The sequence below is a fragment of the Drosophila hydei genome, unplaced genomic scaffold, assembly GCF_003285905.1.
Source record: "Drosophila hydei strain 15085-1641.00,03,60 unplaced genomic scaffold, DhydRS2 tig00008124-arrow-arrow-pilon, whole genome shotgun sequence".
In the NCBI taxonomy this organism is placed as follows: Eukaryota; Metazoa; Arthropoda; class Insecta; order Diptera; family Drosophilidae; genus Drosophila; species Drosophila hydei.
The window spans coordinates 1,352,881-1,370,591 of record NW_022045834.1 but is presented as its reverse complement, the minus strand read 5'-3'; the positions used below and the strand labels follow the sequence as shown (position 1 = coordinate 1,370,591).

The window sequence follows — 17,711 nt, the reverse complement described above, 5'->3', positions numbered from 1 at the left end:
CTGTATTTCTACCTAGCTTACAGAAAGCTAAGCTTGCTTAGGATATTTAAGCTTTCGATTGAGCTTTCCTATGTAAGAAAACGCTGAGCTAAGCTGGGTTGCTGTGCGAGGTTCTTGGCTTAGGTCTCAACAGTTGATATATCTTATATAAGCTGATTCACTTAGCTGATATATTTCTTCAATTTATTCACTCTTTTAGTATAGCTCACAGCTTGCTCAAGAAATCTAGGCTTTCAGTTGATCCCTTTTAAATGAGCATAAATTGATTAGAAATTCTTAGCTTGAGTCTTTAAATTTAATATTTTTACTTAAGATAAATTGCTTATATGCTATAGTTATACGATCTACCTAACTTCTTCTGCTAGTACAGCTCGCTCATCATAATAAGCTCACAGTTGATGCTTTCTATGTTAAATTAAGACAAGCTAAGCTTGGCTTAACTAGGAGTCTTAGTAGTTGACAAGCTTTCGCCTAGATAATGCCTGTCAGCCTCTGCCAAACTTGTTTAGGCTTGCTACCAAGACTCACAGATAAGGTTACATAAAAACGAGCCTGATCTTAACCAATCAGTATCACATACGCAGCTACATCACCTTTATTTTCTAGCTGCATGACTCAGATAAAGCAACCTCTAGAAAGGGTATCTTAAGAAAGAGCACGTCGCTGTAAACACACAAAAAGTAAAAAACATAAACAAAAATACGACACTCGAAGCGTTTAACTTTGGCTTAAGTGTTTGTCAGGACGTGCCCCAGGGAGGCGCGTCTTAACCCTTTGCCTGACACACACACACACACACACATAGACACTGCATGACATGCAACGTTGCATTGGCATTTTTTTACTCAAGGTATCCTGCGGTTGTTCAGCTCGAAAATCCCTCCAAGTGTCATCGACACTTGTGCCGGCTGCCGTTAAGGGTTGTCCCAGGATGTCAGAGGATGTGGCAAAGGATAGGCATAGCTGTTGCTGTTGTAGGCACCAAATGTGTCGCTTAAGTGCTAATAATTGTGCCCTCGCACAGTCGGCGGTCGATCGAGAGAGCTGAGTACAGCACAAAGTAATGCCTATATGGAAATTGGAAAACGGGAATTGGGAATTGAGATTCGAGAATCGGGAATCGGGAATTGGGCATGGGGAACCTGCCCTGCGGCTTTTTGTTAGCGCATTTCAGGGTCTCAATTGACACAACAAGCTCCGCTTGTGATTGAGGGGCGTGGCTGCAAGATCTACACATTCACTGGGAGTTTTCTCAATTACAGACTCTATTTACATAAACAGGTCGAAAGATAGATAAAAACAGGAAAGGCGTGGCTGAGCCACAAATAAAATGCGATGAAGATTTATAGGAGAAAATAATTATGCACTTCAAATTCCTGTTTCAAAAAGAAATCACAAAGCAAATATAGGGATTAATGGCAGGACTATGGGCAGAGTTAAGCTGAAAGCTAGGGCTAAGGCTAAGGTGTATTAGACTAAGACTTAGACTAAGACTTAGGCTAGGTCACAACTCACAATCACTGATTATGTGATTAAATTAGAGTGCCACTTGCATCATCTAGCAATATAATAATTACAAATAACTCACATATGCATTATAAGTATATAATAAATATAATATAATTAATAAATTAAATAAATTGAAACTAACTTGACAAAACCGTCAAAAAAATGCTGCAAAATGAGTGGAGTTTTTTCGCTTTTCAAAATAAATAATTTCATATTTTAAGTTATACTTTAAATTAAACACAGAATACTTCCTATGATAGACTTAGGATAGAGTTAAAAATATATTTCTTCAAAAGCTCAAATCCAATCCGGGCTAACTCGCTCAAACGTATTGCCCTCTAAAGAACATCAAATCAAGGCTTAGTTAAATGCTGCTCAAAACCCCATCTTAATTTTCAAAGTTTTTTCAAGCTGTTACCACAGTTGTCTAACAATATAAATGCAAAATATAAAAAATTCAATTCATATTGAACTCGCATATTAAATATCAAAATTTGGTGCTCTAATGAGACGCATGGAATGATTAATGAAATAAATTCGATTGACAACGCTCTGAAAGTGTGAAAGTTCAATGAACATTAATGTCTGATCTCGGCAAAAATTGTGTGGTTTCAGTGTGGGTTATGCTCATGTTAAGCAAATCCATCCGCCTCTCTCTCTCTCTCGTTACTTGCGAAAAATGTTGAAATGAGAAATCATCATTAGCAAAGGCAGCGGCAGCGGCAGCTTCCTCTAGGGGCATGATTAATGATCTGATGGTGTCCTGTGGCCAGGACATGGCCACTGCATGTTGCACTCAAGTGCAACAAGCCAAATGCCACTGCACCACTGAACCACTGAAGCGTCACAAATAAATCATAGCAGACATCAGAAAAAAAAAGAAAAAAAAATCTGAAAGAAAAGTTTTTCAACTTTTCTCAACCGCAAATTGATTGAGTTTTGATGACATCACAAAATGACAATGGTCAGAGGGTAGGCTATTAGCTAACGGTACAGTCTTTTTCATCTCAAGATCGTTTACAGTTGAATTTCGTTTTTTATTCCATTCTGTTCTTTATCAATGTGCTCTCATCTAGGAAATTACTTTCACATAATTTGCGTTGTCTGGGCATTGATCTCATTCAGTTTTCCATGATTTATTTCTTGAAGTGCTTGGACAATTCTTTGAGAACAGATCGATTACATCGGCTATTGTCTATTGTTTGACATGGATACAGTGCTCTCTAAGCGCATCTTTGATATGGGCGCAACAATCATACAAAACTACTTAAGGCTTAGCGAGGCATTGGCAACTGTCGGAAAAAGTTAACAAACATTTAAACACATAGCTTCTAAGTAAGGTAGAGTTATCTGAAATAAATCGCAACTTTTATCGATATTTTGTGGTTTGTTATGCCCCAAAAGGAAAGGTCTGCAGTGATCCAACTGCAACAGTTCTGGATTATAAAAAGTATATCAAAATATATTGATATATAGAGGTCAAACGAAATAGACTTTTAAAAAATTTTTATTCTGCTTGTAAATCTCTCTTCAATAAATAAAGATTTTTTAATAAATTTGATCATATTTCATGACAAGTCTTTAGCTTTAACAGAGCTCAATTTGTAATAATACTAATATAACAAACATTATATAGTAATTCCAGATCTGCCCCGCACCTAGTCGTTGGATAGAAAAAAATTTTGAGATGTTATTTCGAAAACTGTGTTAGATATAATAAAATTCAAATTGCCTTGGCTCCAAGGGGCTGCAATAAATTGAAGATATATTAAAGACTATATTAAAGACTATTTTTATATATTTATTTTATAAATTTAAAAATAGTCTGAACTAATATATATTTTACTTTATCAAAAAAAAAATTTAATAGAGTAATTGCCCATATACCACTCCGCTAATATCTTAACACTGTATAAGATCATGGTAAATATGTTTCCAAGCTCAGGAATTTAGCAACGCAATACTTTGTGCTTCCACAGGCAATCGAAGGAAGGGACAAAACACACGACCAAATATGCTCTCTTCGCTTTCTGAAGGAGTATAAAAATAAAAATAATTCTCATACATTTTCCATAAAAACAAACTACCGCTTAGCTAAAAATGTATTATAAACATATTAATATTTTCACAATAATAAAAAGAAAAGAAAACTAACACTCCCCGAATACCCTTTCAACAAAAAAAGGGGCATATGTAAAGTAAGGTAAACATAAGATTTCATTCAATCTAAATTGTCACAACAGCAATGCAACTCGCCCAAAGTCAGATCTTGTCTAAACTATTTATGGAACAGATAATTAAATTTTGAGTAAATAATCCAAATCAAAAATTCGATCGCAGTTCATTAAGATAAGAATCTAAAGAAAACGAACCCAAAAAGGAAATCCGCTTGAGGCCTAAGCCAGACGAAGATGAAAGCTAAAGCTGAAATCGAAACACTTTTAATTAGAGTAATTATTCAAGCATAACAGAAAGACAGGCAGACGGGCAGGGAGACTGACAGACAGGCAGGAGACACAGGATTATACAGGCGAGCGAGTCAGGCTCTGGCGTGTTACAAATCCAGGATTAAACATATGTAGATCACCCAACCAAGGTACACACACATTTTTTCTATTACAAGATTTTTTTCGAAGATCTTTTTTTTTTGTTGATCTGTTCAGCTGGCAGCAACCGCAAGGAAAAACATGGCAAAGGACAATGAAACTGGCAGCATCCTTATGAGATTAAAAATGCAAATCAGCTGAAGGCAGCCGCAAGAAAATTATGATGAGCCGACGAGCTGTAGGAGATGACGCTGCAGCAAAAGTACTGAAATTTTGTTGCCTGTCTGTCTATCAGTCAGTCTGCTCCTGGCTGACTGCGTGTGCCTTAGACCAAGAACATGACAGCTTCATGTGGCAGCTGCCGGCTCAAATCTTGGCGGTTTCTCGCCTTGGCAATGAAATTTATTTTAATGCACTTTTGCATTGATTTTCATTAGCATTTTCTTAGTTTTTTTTTCTGGGTATTTTTTTTTTTTCAGCAGCCGCTTGCATGATTTGACATAATTTTGATGAATGTTTTGAGTTGGGTTTGTTGTTGCTGTAGTCGGCAGACAAGCGTTGATAACTTGGGAAATAACATAATTATGTTGGCTGTGCTTATCAAGATAGAGACGATATATGATATACCTTATAGAAATTCAAAATGCAATCAAAAATAGTAGAAGATTTTTGACTTGGTAAAGAGCATGGGAAAACCTAACAGTTCAGAATCTTTGCTAAACTTTCATTATTTAAGGCAAGATTATACCTTTCATAACTGGTCATATTAATCCTTGAGCAAGCCAAGTAGATCACTGCCTTTGCACATAGATCTTCGCATCTCCCTTAGCTGCTGTTCTCTGCGTTCTGCTCCGTTAAGCCCAACAAATCCAAACAAATGCCGCTAATTAAACATAAAATTAACAAAACATTGCAACAACACAACAATTCAACGACAATTGCTTAGCCTGATTTCGAGCTAGATTCTGATCCTGATGCTGCTGATCCTGTAACCCCTTGCTTGTGGCGGCCCGTGCAGATGCCCGCTCTGAGACAATGGCCAGCCAAAGGGTTAAAGGTGTAAACATTTGACAAAAATGTCACAGCACATTCCTCAAGACAGCTGCCCCGTTCTGCAGCTACCTCGTGCTGCCATTGTCATGCTAATGACAGCAAGTGTGCGTCGCTTCTTTAGCTCTGGTTTGACAGCTGTCAAAAGTCCAATAAGTCATCTATGAAATGTTTGCTAGTGCGCCTCCTGGCAAGCCACGCCGGGCTTAACCACAGCCAATTGAAGTGTAATTGCAATGCATTGATTGATTGACTACAAGCAGCAGCAGGCAGCAAGCAGCAAGCAGCACGCAGCACGCAGCGGGCCTTCATATGTGGGTTGGCTACAATTGGCTTGGGTTTGTTAGCGCTTGCCAGTCGCAGCTACCAGCATCGATGCATACATATCGCATTATCCTTTCGGTTAACGGTAAATGGTGTAGCATGTTAATGGACAGGAGTTCTATAAGTTAGGTATTGGAAATAAATATGAAATCAACTATAGGATCTATCTTTATCTATCGTCTATCGTCTTGCTCTATCTTTCGTCTATCTCTTTCTATTGCCTACCTCTATCTAATATATCTCTCCATCTCTTGGCTATCTCTATCAATCATCTACCTCCATCTCCTGTCTATCTCTATCTATCGTCTCTCTCCATCTTTATTGTCTCGCTATCTATCTCCATCTCTTGTATATCTCTATCTCTCTCTATATCCATATCTCGTCTATTTTTATCTATTGACCTCTTCTAACGTCCATCTCCATCTCTGGTAAAAAATTCAATAAATCAAATTTGAATTATTATTTATTGAATATTATTTATTTTAAAAATGTTTCTAGATTCGTGCTTTGGATTTTATAAGACTGAACTTTACTTTGATATTATATGAACTCTTCTATAAAATGAATTGGATTGAAACACATCAACAATTTAGTTTCAAATTCGGCTCGTATTTTATATATATTTCTTGTTGAGTAAATTTTATTAATTTAATTTAATTTCTCTATTTAATTACTTTATTTGTGTTATGCAACTACAAAATTTAATTTTTAATTTAATTTCACTCCCGGAATTTTCAACTTTATTTAAAATGCGAATTGAAGAAATCAAAATATTTAAATAAATATAATTAATTAAATTTCTATTCTATTATTTTATTTTAAATTATATTATTTTAGCTTATTTTATATTATTATAAATTATATTATATCATATTATATTAAATTTTATTATATCAAATATTATATTATATCATATATTATGTTGCATTATATTACAATATATTATTATTTTATATTACATTATATTATTGCTTTATATAATATAAAAAATATTATTCCTATAATGAAAACTTAAAGCAACTGCAACTTCTCACAAGTTTTTGCCTTAAATTCCTATAGATTTTCGTATTTTCATTCAATTAAGCCACCTAAAAAAGTCTCAATTGAAAATTGTTTAACAGTTGCTTGAGTTGGGGGAATTTTTTTAATTAAAACATGCAGCAGAGCATCAAATTGATTGATATGCCCCGCCCCAAATCAAAGCAGGCCAGCTGTCTGGCAAGAAGCGAAGACATAGCTGCATAGAGCGATGCTCGTCTATTTGTAAGATGCAAGTGTCTGGTAATCGTGTTAGGCGAAACTCTTGCAACCCCCTCAAAAAAAAAATAAAACCGATTTCTCTGATATCAATTTTCCCTAACGCTGGGCGCAAATGCGCAATTTTCAGCTTGACTTGTCGCAAGGCAACCAATTTTTTTCTGTGAGAGCAACGCAGACACATGTCAACCTTAATTGAAAAAAAGAGAACAGAACAGAAACAGCAACCTTCAGCAACCTTCTGCAGCCTTCAGCATCCTTGGCTGCTGTTGTTCATTTACAGGACAGCGCACCTATAGAACGCGACTTTGCGTAAATTGCGTTGCTCAATTACAAAGAATAAAAAGATGAAAAGTCAAAGGGTGGCTCCAGCCAGCAGCTACTCTAGAGCTAACTTTGCTAGAGCACGGTCTAATGCTAGCTTCTGCTGCTGAAGCCGAGTCGCAACTACGTTTCAAATTAAAACTCATTTAATGCGCAGCAAGGATAACAGCAGAGTAAGAAGAACGAACCTCTTTAAGCAAACAAGCACCGACTGGAGCCGAAAGGGAAACTCTAGCAGTCTAGGCAACATGCCCTCGATGGCCGCTTATCTGCGTATCGGGACTTTTTGCCAAAAAACTTTTGATTTATGTGCAGCAGACGGCATTGTTCCAGCAAGGGTTATCTACGCCGCTGTCTCTGTCACACACACGCCCTCTCGCTCTCCAGTCTCCGTTAATGAATCTTAATTTCTGTGCTTAACAATTCCGCGCTCAAGTGCCGCCTGTCATAAATTCTCAAATGCCATACGCAACCCCTTCTTTGATAGCCTCCTGCTCATATGGGCCTTATTCTGTAGTAGTTGCCTTCAAGTAGCGCAGGAGCATGCAAATATTTGCGACTTGCCAACTGTAGGCCAAAAGGCAGCCGCATAAACTTTTCAATTAACTGCAAGCCTTTGCTCGGCTTTGGTATTAAGAAGTAATTTAAAAGTCTTGAGAAGCCAGCAGCAAGCAGAGGCAATTAAAGCTGCGCTTAAGAGGTTTTGCGAGCAGGCAAAGGAAAGTCGGTTGAATAAGAAATAACTAAAAGCAAGGGTAAAATGTGGTTTGTTGTGTGTGCAAAGGCAATTTGTGGAATGTTTTTGTTAAGGGAAAGCGTAGGGATGGCATTAAGAGTAGTTTTGTAGCTACTAGAAAATAAGCTAAATATCACTCGTTCTGTACTTTAAATGAAGAAAAAGATACTACTTAAAGTAGAATGTTTCAATTCTGATTCTAGATTCTAAATTGCCTGCATTGATTGATGGCAACAAGCGAAATTTATTGTCTAATTGGGAGATGGATAACTGCTAACAACTGCGAGCAATCAACAGTTAAAATAAAAGATAAAAAGGAGAGGCGTAGTGGAAACATTTAAGTTCATTTGATGATTTTCTAATCTGCTTATTTGCTATAATAATTTTAAATAATAATTTGATGGATGATGGATGACTTTCTAGTCTGCTCAAGAGACTCTGGCTAAGTTTAAAGATAGCTGCGAGAATACACAAGTATTGATACGGATGGGTCTGACTCTATGTTATGTATTCATTAAAAACCTTAACATTCCACATTCATCTAACTTTTTAGCAGTTTCTACTAAAGCCTTGGTGTTTGTATAAGCTAAATGCAAAAATTTGAGACTTTAGCTCTTAAGCTCTACAAGATATAATTTAATAATTGCATCTTTTTAATCGCTAGCAGCTAAACGGGAATAGGGGAATAGAGGCTGACATCGAAGCCACAGACGAAGAGCTTGCTAATTTTATATTAAATTTTACAATATTTTTCATTTGTTCTTTGTCAAAATTATGATTTAGATTGAGTTGAGGAGTAGTTGCTGTATGTAAATTTTCAAATTGTTAGGCATTGGCGGCATCAAATAGCTCCACGAACTAACTGAATTTTCACAAGTATATATATATATATATATATATATATATATATATATATATATATATATATATATATATATATACTTGTGAAAATTCAGTTAGTTCGTGGAGCTATTTGATGCCGCCAATGCCTAACAATTTGAAAATTTACATACAGCAACTACTCCTCATATATATATATATATATATATATATATATATATATATATATATATATATATATATATATATAAGTTAATAAGAGAAAGCGCTGTCTATCTGCACTCATATATTAAAAGCTAAAAGAGCTATAGAAATATATTCAGCGGCATAAAAAAAATATTTATATACAAAAATAAGTTTTTTTATAATTTCACAATACTCCTAAATTAATATATATATATTTTAATTTATAATATATAATATTTAATATATAATATGTAGCTAAAAACTTATAATCCCAGCAGCTAATAGCCAAGTCTATGCCACAAGGCTGCTCTAGTTAGTATGGATATTGGCTCTGAGCACATGTAAATCTGTGCAGCATACGTAAACGATTTGTGGCTAAAATTGAGGCTAATCAAACTGGGCCAAGCTGAATTGGCACTCGAGGCACTGCAAGAGGGTCGAAGTACAAGAGGAAAGTATTGACCGGCGAGTCATGATTTAAGGGCTTTGCGAAAATTGCATCGTAAATGTCAACAAATGGACATAAACTAGAAAAAAATAAAACGAAACTTGGCTGGCCCAAGTAGTGCAAATGTTCAAGGCAGCCATGCACTGAATGGGAACAAGGACACAATCGCAATCTCAGAGACAATGAACACAAAGCGCAGGCTGTTCCTTAGGTCATAAAACTGCGTTTGCGGACAATGCAAACGCTGCTGGACGGCTGAATGAAGAGCACGTACTCATGAAAGGACATCTTGTGTGTGTGTGTGTGTGTGAGTGCGGCCAGCTCCTTGACGTGCGCAAGGTGTGCGCCGCCAAAAAGACTCATAAATTGCAAATCAAATGAGCCACAACGAATGCCAAAGAAATCGCAGCTAAGTGAGTATAAAGTAGACTCTCCCCTACTCCCCACTAATTAACAACAAATAATTATAGTGAAAAAATAGATAGTCAAAAATAATAAAAAAAAAACAATCCAAAACCAAAAAACATCTGCTGCAATTTCGAACGGGTGTTTCGAGCACATTTCGAGCCTGTGGAAGTGTTGAACCAGACGAGGACCACCCGTCGCCTGGTCCTGCTGCGTGGCAGCAGCCTCGCCCGACCAGCTACGAATAGAGATGTCCCGCTGGCGACTCTCGCCAAATCCGATTATGGATTTTCATTTTTCCCATTTGCTGCCTAGACGAACCTCGTATTAAGGCCATAATTTATGGTTGCAACGATTAGAGCGATTTGTAAGCTTGTGCCAGAAATTGATAACTCTATTGCTTTGCTTACCTTTATCATATATATATATATATATGTTTATATTTATTTTTAATACAAATCTAATCGCGCTTACCTGCAAATATATAGAGTTAAATGTGTGTGATTAGCGCATATAGAAAAGAGATAAATAAAAGCAAACTGATTCATGGCTAAGGCAACTGAGTGAGACATCAGACAACTTAAAGAATTATGCTCTTTAATGCTCTTTTATGGGCAGAAGATTAAATCATTGTAGGTCTACTAGATCAAGAATATATATATTTTTTGTGATCAGGCTTGACATGCTTGAGTCTTTTCCATACATTTGCATGAAAGAATTAATTTTTTCATTGACAATAATATTTATTCACTTATCGATATTTGTCGATCTATCCAGCCGATCGATCACTTGCTTTATAGCTCTACCTATAGCTGATGTCCTGGCTGGAAAACTGTAGAAGCGGCCTTCTTTTTCCAACTCTCCAAACTGCACAAGATCATATACAATAAATCTTTACTTTTTCATTGATATGAAAATATCACGCTCTAATCCATCTCCACTCCCTCTCCACTCCCTCTCCCCTCCCTCTCCACTCCCTCTCCACTCCCTCTCCCTTCTTCATAAGGCCACCCAATAGAACATTTTAAGCACTTTATTCAAGCTTAATCATGGTGCAGCTGGCGCTTCAGCAAATGGGCTCCACGGGCAAGACGTCCTTGACCAAGCCCAATATAATTGCAGTTATTTCATACCAGGCCACATTCTCCAGCACCTCATTCAGTGGCGGCACAATTAGTTGTTCCATAAACTGTGAGATCTCTTCGGGATTGTCATTGACGAGCAGCTGTAGAAAGTCTTGAATTATGAAATTGATAACCTTTTCCACATGTTTGTTGCCACCAATGCCCGTAATCTGGGAAACGGCTTTGCCCAGCTGCCAATCGATGTTCCAGCGCATGACATGAACGCCATTGGCTAGACCCGAGGGACGCAGCACAAAGCTGCCATTGGCCCGCAAGTCAAGCAGTTCCACATCCAAGACACCGTCGCACTGCGTTGAGACAGTTGCGCCCAGGAAGCGACTGAGATCGAACTTAAAGTTCTCAGACTTCAAGTGAATGCTGGGAAAGTTAACATCGAATTTGATGGTATGGAAAATATTATTCCACTGCAGCTGAAAGAACTCAAAGCCGTCCAGGCCCACAATGGACAGTTTGGTAATGTTGCCACGACCGCTGCAAGGGGGAACGAGGGAAACTGTAGCTGCTGCCTAAGTGTGAAGCGTGAGCTTACCTAAACGAATCCGCTTGAATGTCTAGCTCTTTGTAGGCCAACTGAGCGGGCGCCAGGATGGGTATGCCCTTGACCGGATAGCCGCAATGCATTTGCAAGCGCAGAAACTCCGTGAACTCACGCAGCTCATCATCGAAGAGCGTGCGGCCCGAGACGCTCAAGGAGCAGCCGAGCAAGGCAATTAGCACCAAAAACCAGCAGCGCATTTCGAAATCTTTAGGTTAACTAAACGGCGTAACAGTAGCTGCGACCAGGTGTTAAAATCACACTAAGATTAAGCACTCAATTGCCGATTAGATTGGACGAACTGTACAGGTGTTAACTGTGTTGATAGCACAAGCGGGAGGCTGCCTAAAAGTAGGCCAAGGTTTCATGGGGACTAAACTGAAGGTAGCTAAAGGTGATAGCGTAGATGCCATAGATGTTACTGGAAATACTCTGTTATGCTAGGCAAAGCAAGACATGAGTTGGCCAAGCTAATTAATTGATTTGATTAGCAATCTATGGCAGCTTACAAGATGAAGTTGACTGAGATATTTTTGTTCATAATAACACATCTCACTGAAGACCATCTCAGTTTAGCTGGAACTGCTTTAGGCTTGGGAATCTTCCGAATTTTCTTTACTTCATAGCCATCCGCCTCTCTGCCTCTAAAATTGGCATGCAACGGACATCAGCTGTGCCACAATTTGTGCTCGATAAACAACGATATTCGCCGACTACGAATTTCCTTACATTCAATTGCAAAGTCTTAAAACAAATGTCAAATGTTATAGAGCACTGCAACAACAAAATGTTATAAATAACTTAAATAGCCAGCAAAAGAAATCGCAGAAACAAAATCCAACCCTTCGCTCTATCCCTAAACTTCCATCTCTTCACAAGCTCAGCTTAAAAAAAACAAACTCATAAAATGTATCGAAACCAATCTAAAAGCTTTATTGCAGCAAACTCTAATTTGCCCAAGCTAGAATGTCATTTGTGGTTTAGGCCCAGGGATCTGCTGGTGGCACGCAGTCAACAACAATGGGATCGTCCTCGTTCTCGCCATCGCTGCTGGAGAGAATCAAATCGACCAAGGTCCAGAAGTCGTAGCCCTTGAGCATCTTATTGACACGTGGCACAATCGTCTCCTCAATGGTATCGGAAATGGCTTCCTGATTGTTGTTGATGGCCTTCACGAGCAGATTCTCCAGCTGGCGATTGATGATGGCATTGATCTTGCCATTGCCCATGAAGCCGCGAATATCGGAGTCGACGGCGCCCAGCTCAATGTTGGACTTCAGGGACAGTATCTTGGCTGAGCCCCACAGCATGGGCAGCTTGTAAGTCAAGATGCCGCTGACACGCAAATTGATCAGATCGAACAGAATGGAGCCATCGCCCTCGTACTCCACGGACAGGCCCAACTGACGCAGGGCATCGATCAGCGTATCGGTCTCGTACTTTTGCGCGGTTGTGTCAATGTTCTTGAACAGGAAATCGAAGGTGATCTTCGATGAGATCACATTCAGCTTGAACTTCATGATCTTGAAGTCGTCCAGGCCGGCGATCTTCAGATGGAAGACATGATTGATCGTGTCCACGATGCCGCGCTTCAAATTCAAGTTCGCTTCGTTCACACGCACCGGCGCCAATGGGGGAATACCCAAACTGGGCCAGCCGCAGGGCATTTGCTTTTGCAGCTTACGAATCATGCGACGCACCTGCCACGAGATCACAAAGTGTGGAGCAACTATTTAGGATTGAAAACGTCAATTAGGCAACATTCTAGCTTCAATTAGTCAACGCTCCACGCTCACCTTCAACACCTGTTTCGGGCTGCTCAGCGAAAAGCTCGATATCGCCGTTCTGATCGGCGAGCTGCAGCAAGCGCTGCTCGAGCGGATGTTGGGACTGTTCTTTGGGCAATGTGCCCGCAGCACAAATGGCGACCAGACCGGCCAAAACAATTAGAAAACGCATGTCGAATGTCTTTCAGTGAAACTCAACCTGCAACTGATTGGCCAGCCAATGCCGAAGGCAGCTTTTATAGCCACACGAACGAACGATAAGGCTTTCACGCTAAGATAATGCCAGCTAGATAGCCATAATCTATGGAGAGCTACCCCGCAGCTAATTAAAACGCAAATCGTTGAAAGGCTACATCTGATTTATTGGTGGGCTTGCTGTGTGGTGCGTTCACTGGACGGCCAGCCAGGGAGCTGGCGTGGGATGGCACTTCTTGGTGGAATTGGTCAGCTGCTTCAGCAGGAACCAAACCTTATGACCCTTCAGGCGTTCATTGACCAAGGGCACAATGAATTGTTCAATGCGATCGCTGATCTCCTGCTGATGGCCGTTGACAAAGGCGGGCACCTGATATTCCACAATCTCGTTGATCATCTCATTGAAACGTCCATTGCCCAGAATGCCGCCAAGGTGAGAGGAGACACCGCCCAGGCCAACGACACACTCGAATTTATAAATCTTAATCGAGCCAAAGATGAAGGGCATCTTGTACTTGAATGAGCCCTGAATCGACAGATCCTCCAGGGTAAAGGCAAGCGGTCCGGAGCCTTCGTAGCGCACCGAGAGACCCAACTCCTGGAGCAGATCAATCAAGGTATCGGTGTTCAGGTAGTGAGCGCTAGCCTTCAGCTCCTTGAACTTGAAATGGAACTGAACCTTCTTGTTGAAAGTGTAGCTGACCTTTAGCTTCTTGACCTCCATCGTCTCCAGCCCATCGAAACGGAAGCGCAGAAACTGGACCAGCGAACTGATGCAACAAAGAAGCAAATCAAGTGAAGTCCTAGAAGTCTGAAACGTTTGAGGACTCACTCAACAACCGATTGAGCCAAATGAATATTGAGGTCAGCGTTGGTGTAGGGCGCCAGGGGAGGAACTCCATATTCCGGAAAGCCACAGGGCAGACTTTCCATCAAATTCTTCATGGCCTTCTTAGCCTGAGAGTTCAATATCAGGCCATACTCATCTGGCTTGACGGCTAGCCCAGGGCAGGTGCGGAGATACAGATCAATCAATTGTAAAACTCAAGAATCGAATAGAACTTACGATTACGTTCGATAAGTCGATTAAATTGCTCTGGGGTCAAGAGGTCCACCTCGTAGGCCGCAGCACAGGCCAAAAGGGTAACGAAACAAAATACATTTAACTTCATTGTTTGGCTTTGTTAGCTGATTCGTAAATGGCTAAGGCCAACGGCTTTTATAGCCGCGACTTACACTAAGTGCCAAAGCGCCGTTAATCCATGCACATATAAATCATCTAGCCACAGATTAGGCAAGGCAATTTACACAAATTATTTTTAGATTGATAATTTCGATTTTAATTTATATCATGCTCTCGAGCTGGCTACGGTAATCGCCTCATCGTTATATATAGAGGTTATAAGAAAGGTGCAAAACACTTGTATTCTAATCTCAAGATCCCCATCCAATTGCCCAATCGATGTGTCCAAATGATTTATTTTCAAATATTTATATATATATATATATATATATTATATATATAGTCAAATTTCATATGCGACTAATTGCTGCGTCAGATGTTGTTTTTTTCGCAGGTGTTCTTAGATAGCTCTAGCAGGTGTTGTCCGAATGCCTCATAGACAAAATACTATAGACGAGCTTACGACATTCTGTTAGTAAATTGAAGATTGTAAAAGTAATAAATCAATTTAATACGTTTTAGATTGCTTTGATTAAACGAAAAGAAAAAAAGGAAATTTAGCTTCACGTTGTAAACTCAAGAGGTTCTATGTAGATCTATCTAGAGAAACTATCCAAAAGTTTTTCTTTTTTAATGAATCTCAAGCTCAACTACTCCTGAGCTAAGTTCTAGTAATATTCTAGAATTTCAGCTCTTCTCTAAGTCCTATAGATCTGACTTTGCAAGAAATATTCGATTTTGCCTTTGGTCTAATCGTTGCATCTCGAAAGCTATAAATAAATATTTTTCAACATGTTGATTGCAAGAATAATAACATTATAAATCACTTGAAGACCTTCGGCTAATCCATCTTAAGCCCTGATGATATAACGATAATTGTAAATCATATCGAACAGCAGAAATAAAAAACAAAACAAAGAGAGAAAACCTTGCACAATGAAGAATTTATGAATTTGGTTTGGTCATGGAGCGTCGTCCAGCAATTGCATTCCAAATACTATTTTTAAGCTATTTATGCATATTTATAGTCGAGTCTCCTTTCGGAGCATTTCACCTTTCGCTCGAGTGGCATACTTTAGACTAGATAGGCAAACGGCTTCTTAATTAAAAATTGATTTCTAACTGGCCAGATAAGAGAAAGCCACAATATGGCTAAAGCGAATTTATTATCGATTCCGGCAGCCCTTATCAGCGACCCCAAGTAGTGAGACGGGGGTCTATAAAAGCCAGCTGAACGTAGAGCCCAACGATCAGTATAAATACAATTGGCACTAGGTTCAGTTATTATACGAGGACAAAATATGAAACTTTTTGTGGCTCTGTTGGCGCTCGTTGCCTGCGCAAATGCCGCTGCTGTGGGCGAGGCAATTGGTGAGTAGAGAGGGAGAGAGAGGGAGCGAGAGAAACACAGAGGGAGAGAGAGATAGATATATGCTAATTTTGTTTCTATATCCACTTAGATACAAAATCAATCTCCAGCACAGTTGTCGATTTGATTGAGGACTTGAAGGAGCAGATGCCTTGCGGTTTCCCTGGACTGGGTATTCCGCCAATGGCGCCGCTTCGTATCGATCACAAGAACATTGATATCGATACGGAGGCTTTGAAAATGAAGGGCAGCGTCGAGCATTTCCGTCTGAATGGCTTGAACGACTTCGATGTCGAGGAGATGAAGGTGAATGCAATCACCAGCAAAGTGAACTTCAAGTTCAACTTCCGCGATGTCAATGTGGACACCAAATACGACATGGAGCTGCTGCTGAAGAAGTACGGCTTCACCATCAAGATGATCGGCGCCGGTCATGCCAAATTCATGATTAGGGATATGATCATCTGGGGCTCCATGAAATACTCCTTGGGCGTGCTCAATGGCAAGCTTAAGCTCAAGACTCTCGATGTGCGCACTCATTTGGGCGAGGTTGAATCTGATATTGAGGGTATGCTCGGCGATGGCACCATCAACGAGAAGATGAACGAATATCTGGCTGAGGCTGTCGAGATGGTTATCAATGAGAACGAGGATCTGATTGCTGAGACCATTGAGAATGTTGCTCTGCCCGCCGTGAACAGCGTTTTGGACGATGTGAGCATCACCGATATCATCAATAGCGATGGTGAGGGTGGTGAGAAGGAGGTCTGCATTCCCCCAGAGTTGGATTGGTAAATAATGTGAAAAGCTTCGTGTTTGATTAAAAGTTTCTTTATAACCAAAGAATAAAAATACATTCATTTTTCACTTCAATGGAGATATACCAGTTCTACAAGATCTGGAATTCTGGTATGTGTGAGTACAGAGCCATATTGTAAATATATATTTGAGTTATCTTCTGCAACAATAACAGCAATTTAAAATCAGTGTATAAATACTTTCAGCCAGCACTGTAATCCTTGCCTTACAGCTGTACTACTCACACACATCTTCTTACTTTCCTTTGCATGTTCATACATATGGAATAAAAAGCCAAAACAACAATGGCAGCTAGATGTAAAATAGCTATGCTGCTAGGCATCTCACTCACACACATGTCATCTCTCCCACACTGTCATCTGTTAGTAAACACCATTTGCTAGCGCGCTTATCCCTGCACTGGTGCTGTCCCACTCACGCCCATGCTATCCAAATCACTCGCTCTCTGCTACATAAATACATTAGATTTGGTTCAAACGCTGGTATTTACACAATTATCTTCCGCACTTTCTGCCAGCGCTGGAAACCCAGCATGCAGCAGATCCACTTTCACATATTCTACAAATATATAAAACAGACTCAAAGAACGCAAGTGAATAACTGAGCTCTGTCAGACACTCTTTAAAGCAATGGCCACTCCTTGAAAATAGATTCCTGTCAGTGTATAAGTGCACGCTGCGCTCCCACTCATTTATTATCCACATTACCAACTCTGTTATATACTCATACAAAAATAGATACGAAATACGCTAATGGCCAATACGATAATGGCCGCTCTATTGATAAATACTCTCTGCCGCCGCTGCAATCACTGCCATGCAGCCATCTTACTCACACATAATACATAATATCCACCCTACACAAACACATACATAGTATCCACACTATTTGCTCTCCAAGTACATAAAACGGGATCAAAAGCACAAGCACGGACAGCTACTGTAGATAATTGACCTCAACAGTAGTGGTCACACTTTCGAGAAAAGCTTTCTGTCAGCTCTGTAATCCCAGTCTGCAGCTTGGTCAGCCGCATACATACATATAATTGAGGCC

At 39.5% G+C, this 17,711-nt stretch overlaps 5 protein-coding genes across 5 annotated transcripts in view; 1 reads left to right on the top strand and 4 right to left on the bottom strand.

The window, feature by feature from the left end:
* LOC111600401 (centaurin-gamma-1A) overlaps positions 1-17,711 on the bottom strand; it is a 79,668-nt gene that overhangs the window by 49,550 nt on the left and 12,407 nt on the right. The gene's annotated exons all lie outside the window — the stretch shown is intronic.
* On the bottom strand, positions 10,657-11,544 carry LOC111600406. Its single transcript, XM_023316487.2, has 2 exons — positions 11,300-11,544; positions 10,657-11,241 (listed from the first exon to the last, which is right to left on the bottom strand). The coding sequence occupies exons 1-2, from the start codon at positions 11,503-11,505 to the stop codon at positions 10,692-10,694; spliced, it is 756 nt and encodes a 251-aa protein (XP_023172255.2). The 5' UTR covers positions 11,506-11,544; the 3' UTR covers positions 10,657-10,691.
* LOC111600402 lies at positions 12,214-13,310 on the bottom strand. Its single transcript, XM_023316482.2, has 2 exons — positions 13,102-13,310; positions 12,214-13,034 (listed from the first exon to the last, which is right to left on the bottom strand). Exons 1-2 carry the CDS (start codon positions 13,262-13,264, stop codon positions 12,286-12,288), a joined length of 912 nt encoding a protein of 303 aa, XP_023172250.2. The 5' UTR covers positions 13,265-13,310; the 3' UTR covers positions 12,214-12,285.
* On the bottom strand, positions 13,434-14,489 carry LOC111600404. The gene is made up of 3 exons (XM_023316485.2): positions 14,354-14,489; positions 14,120-14,285; positions 13,434-14,057 (listed from the first exon to the last, which is right to left on the bottom strand). Exons 1-3 carry the CDS (start codon positions 14,457-14,459, stop codon positions 13,481-13,483), a joined length of 849 nt encoding a protein of 282 aa, XP_023172253.2. The 5' UTR covers positions 14,460-14,489; the 3' UTR covers positions 13,434-13,480.
* LOC111600405 lies at positions 15,734-16,778 on the top strand. Its single transcript, XM_023316486.2, has 2 exons — positions 15,734-15,841; positions 15,931-16,778. Exons 1-2 carry the CDS (start codon positions 15,772-15,774, stop codon positions 16,632-16,634), a joined length of 774 nt encoding a protein of 257 aa, XP_023172254.1. The 5' UTR covers positions 15,734-15,771; the 3' UTR covers positions 16,635-16,778.

What these genes read in the sequence shown, in the direction of transcription:
- LOC111600406 (XM_023316487.2), bottom strand. Translation starts at nt 11,505, where the DNA reads ATGCGCTGCTGGTTTTTGGTGCTAATTGCCTTGCTCGGCTGCTCCTTG. An exon ending in ATTCAAGCGGATTCGTTTAG is followed by an intron (nt 11,242 to 11,299) that starts GTAAGCTCACGC and finishes TCCCCCTTGCAG; the next exon opens with CGGTCGTGGCAACATTACCA.
- LOC111600402 (XM_023316482.2), bottom strand. Translation starts at nt 13,264, where the DNA reads ATGCGTTTTCTAATTGTTTTGGCCGGTCTGGTCGCCATTTGTGCTGCG. An exon ending in GCCCGAAACAGGTGTTGAAG is followed by an intron (nt 13,035 to 13,101) that starts GTGAGCGTGGAG and finishes AATCCTAAATAG; the next exon opens with TTGCTCCACACTTTGTGATC.
- LOC111600404 (XM_023316485.2), bottom strand. Translation starts at nt 14,459, where the DNA reads ATGAAGTTAAATGTATTTTGTTTCGTTACCCTTTTGGCCTGTGCTGCG. An exon ending in TCGACTTATCGAACGTAATC is followed by an intron (nt 14,286 to 14,353) that starts GTAAGTTCTATT and finishes GCCCTGGGCTAG; the next exon opens with CCGTCAAGCCAGATGAGTAT. An exon ending in TTGGCTCAATCGGTTGTTGA is followed by an intron (nt 14,058 to 14,119) that starts GTGAGTCCTCAA and finishes TTGTTGCATCAG; the next exon opens with TTCGCTGGTCCAGTTTCTGC.
- LOC111600405 (XM_023316486.2), top strand. Translation starts at nt 15,772, where the DNA reads ATGAAACTTTTTGTGGCTCTGTTGGCGCTCGTTGCCTGCGCAAATGCC. An exon ending in TGCTGTGGGCGAGGCAATTG is followed by an intron (nt 15,842 to 15,930) that starts GTGAGTAGAGAG and finishes ATATCCACTTAG; the next exon opens with ATACAAAATCAATCTCCAGC.